The following is a 3,561-nucleotide window of genomic DNA, read 5'->3' as shown; positions in this document are numbered from 1 at the left end:
CCAAACGATTTCAGGCACGACGCCGAATTGATAGTACCTGGAACGACAAGGGAGAACAACTAACAAAGCGGGGCGAATGCGAATGCATTAAATGAGACACCTGAGCGAAAGAACACGGGAGCAACTGTTGGGCAAAGGCAGTGGCAAGTACGGCGTAACTCAGGGGAAAGAAAGGCCGAGGCCTGACAAAAGCCAGGGCAAAGGTGAAAGCAAATCCTCGACAAGTAGACAGTGATGCAGGAATATCATGAGACAAAATCGTTAGAGGGAACGGTGTGGCATGAGATATATTGCAAGGGTAAGATAGAGCAGGTATACACATAGTAGCAGCCCATAGAATAAAACGCTAGAAAAGAGCTAAACAGGCATCAACGGAGAGAAACCCCACCATACTCCAAGGCACCCGCTGAGGGATGTACGAGTATAAGCAGAGGTGGTCAAGGCTTGGCACCGGCTATACCGAACCGGTCACCCCCACGCCACGTTGAGGCGCCAAGACCTGTGGGGGCCAATATCGCATTATACGCATGTGCCCGTGACGCCTGTATTTTACCAAACCCGAATTTAACCAATACAAAACCGCGCGCCAATATAATCGATAAAAAGGGTAATGTTTAAACAAAATCGGAATTTATATTTTTGTCACGATTTTTTCCAAAATATTGCTAATGTTCATTTCTAACTCGAAAACACAATCCTGGAAGAAATAAATAAGTTAAGTATTCTGATCCGAAGGTCGCTGGTTCGATTCTATGTTATTCTTTCTCGTTAGGACTCTTGATGTTTCTTGCATATGCGGTAACTTGTCGTTTTTTAAACTGTTTCTTCGGTATTTGCAAATGAGCGAACGATGTTTCCCCTGCGTAGTGGGCTTTTTCTTTCTTTTTTTACCTACGAACTAGCTCACAAGCTTAATTAGTTATCCCCGACTATGTGTTAAGTGGTCTTGTTAGAGACTGGTAGTGAGACTGAGATCTTTAGTTAGGAGTCCGCATACTGTATCATCTGAGATCAATCGCAAATGTCATTTTTATCTTCTTGAACGAGTCGCGTTTTTACAGTGTCAATTAATAACTTATTAATAATGCGCTATTAACAATACACGTCCACATTATCATAATACTGTCGCTACGACAGTAACGACAGTGTCGTAGAACGCGGGTAGGTCCCTCAGCGACCGTCGACAATGCGCCTACTTCACAATGTGAAGTTCACATCACACAAATCTTGAAAAAATCGGGCCTTGTATATAGTTATTCAAAATGGTACAAAAGCATCGAACACAGCTGATAAAAACGCCCTTACAAGATTTTGAACCAGCGCCACCGATTACCCAGAACCGAAGACTAACCAACGCGCTATTCCAACTCTTAAAACCGAAACCAAAGTAATCCCCCAGCGGCTGGAAAGCCCAATTTAAGCTCTGAAATAATTAAAAGTATATTGCTTAGGTTCGAACCCTATACCGATGCACTTACAAACACGAAACTTAACCACTGAACCATACACTCTACATAACAAAAAGTTTTTAAGTGTTCTCCATGGCTACCTGTTATTGCTTAAACGTTCCCCAAGCGATTGGGTAAAATAATGCTAATATATATATTAATAGATTATAATGGCGCGCGGTTTTTAGTTGGTTAAGATCGGGTTTGGCTAAATTCGGGCAGAGCTCATGTGCCGCGCATTCGCGTGCGCCATCTTGATCTATTATTATCTCGATACTATAGAGGTTCTTTGGACGAATGAGCACTCGGAACGGCATCTGCGGATAACCATGACCCGTGCTAGCCTTCGCAAGATATGATTCTAGACACCGGCGATAAATGACACTAAAAACATCATCTCCAATAAGTGCAATGTGAATGCTCTACAGCAATCTCGTCCATAGATAATCCTTTCCGGGCAATGGATTCTAAGCATCTCAAATTTAGTGTGCCTGAGTCGGTCGCACTTATTAAGATTATTGGCATCTGTGAATGGAGTAAAGCATTGACTCAATGCCATTGAGTGAGAAGGTTAACCTCATGCTGTAAGCTGTAGGAGGTAATACATCGATATACAAGCTTCGTGAGAGCGAGCCTGTATATTCGCGCAGTATATGCGGCTTCACTATGTGGATCCATCCTTATCCATTGGCGCGAAAAAAACCGCTAATTTCATGCAAGGCGCGGCACGTGTGTGCCATTCGTATGGACCTAGTGGCAGATTCATCTCGATCATCTCATGAGCGACGATAGGTAAAGACGGCTGTTGCAAGTGGATGAGAAAAAGGTATCGAATAATTCTCATCGGGTATGGTAAATGAGAATAATCAGTACATACTCTTGTCAAGATGGTGGAGCAGCGCAAAGCCTCGAAGAGATCGCACGATAGTGCGAGGCCTTTACGTTATACTGTATAACTTATACATAGTTGAATGTCGAGGTAGTCGTAGGAGTGTGCTCGCTTGTATGGAAGTCTCTCGTATCAGTCAAGCTGAGGGTATTACCGGGCGACCCCTTGATAACAGTTACAGAGAAAATAATGACGACAACATTGTCGAGCATTCGGGTGATAGCACACTACAGCATTTCCACGCCTTGAACTGCGCGCCTTGATTAAATTTAACTCGTAAACTTTCAAATAAACCGGGTATAATATTAATTTTCTTGGTGTTTTATTAAAGCCATGGGTAAAACGTTAACTAAAAAGGTAAAACATTAACCAAATGGGTAAAAAATTAATTTGATCTGGAAATGCTGTAGTGTATGCGACACGGCAAATTTTCCTCGGGTTGGTAGGACTTTAGGGCTCAAGGTCTTCTACCCGCACGATGGTGAGTTGAACGGAGTCGTTTTGAAGTTCCCTTTCGCGAGTTTGGGTCTAATCGTGAATTGTCGTGATATCTGGTCGCGGGTGAATTGCTTTGTTCTCCCACTTCTCAGTGGTCTCTGATCTCTCCTGTGGTAGGCAGTATCCAGTAGTGTTTTTATACAGTTTGGGTAGTATCCGGTCATTTACTGCATTATGTCTGCCATATTCGAAGACATGTTTGATGTGAAGAACATTGATGATGAGAAGTTCGACAGGGGTACTTCCTTCCGAAACTCCACGGCGTAGGTAGATGTTCTTTGTCAGTCTCTCGGATAAAGGCACAGTCGCACACTTACAATGCAGAGATTGAGGTAGATATCAACACTGAGATCTATCCCATCGGCAGCAGTGACACGGTAGTTCTGATGAAAGGGATCGTTTGGTCATGGCTGTTGAGAATGCCGTTGTTGATGTATTAGTTGCGGATCGCTATTGCCTCGGCCGCTGACGCCAATGAGGGTTACCAGGGAGAGGCGGCGCAACCTGGTATCATTGATGATTACGAGTATGCTATGTACGGCAAGGTGATGGCGGGGAGCTCTGGTTGGGGCGTGGGAAGAGATCATGTCTTGGCAGGTATATAAGAAGATGAATAAGACTGTCGGAACCGAGACTGTTGCTTCACGCACTATCATGTAAGGAAGCGATGAAAACCAGAAAGAGTTCTAAGTGTTTCTTATTAAAAAATACATTTTATAATTTTTT

General features: G+C 43.4%; 1 protein-coding gene across 1 annotated transcript; it reads left to right on the top strand.

The window, feature by feature from the left end:
* Nucleotides 1-3,009: 3,009 nt before the first annotated feature.
* Pmar_PMAR011277 (RNA polymerase II B8 subunit, putative) lies at nucleotides 3,010-3,380 on the top strand (the record flags this gene model as incomplete). The annotated part of the gene is made up of 3 exons (XM_002776909.1): nucleotides 3,010-3,073; nucleotides 3,121-3,212; nucleotides 3,276-3,380. Coding segments are annotated over 3 exons (261 nt in total), but the record flags the coding sequence as incomplete, so codon positions are not given.
* Between the last annotated feature and the right edge of the window lie 181 nt (nucleotides 3,381-3,561).

The sequence above is a fragment of the Perkinsus marinus genome (assembly GCF_000006405.1).
Source record: "Perkinsus marinus ATCC 50983 genomic scaffold scf_1104296952830, whole genome shotgun sequence".
In the NCBI taxonomy this organism is placed as follows: Eukaryota; Perkinsozoa; order Perkinsida; family Perkinsidae; genus Perkinsus; species Perkinsus marinus.
The sequence above is the reverse complement of the archived record's forward strand: the minus strand, read 5'-3'. Positions and strand labels throughout refer to the sequence as shown.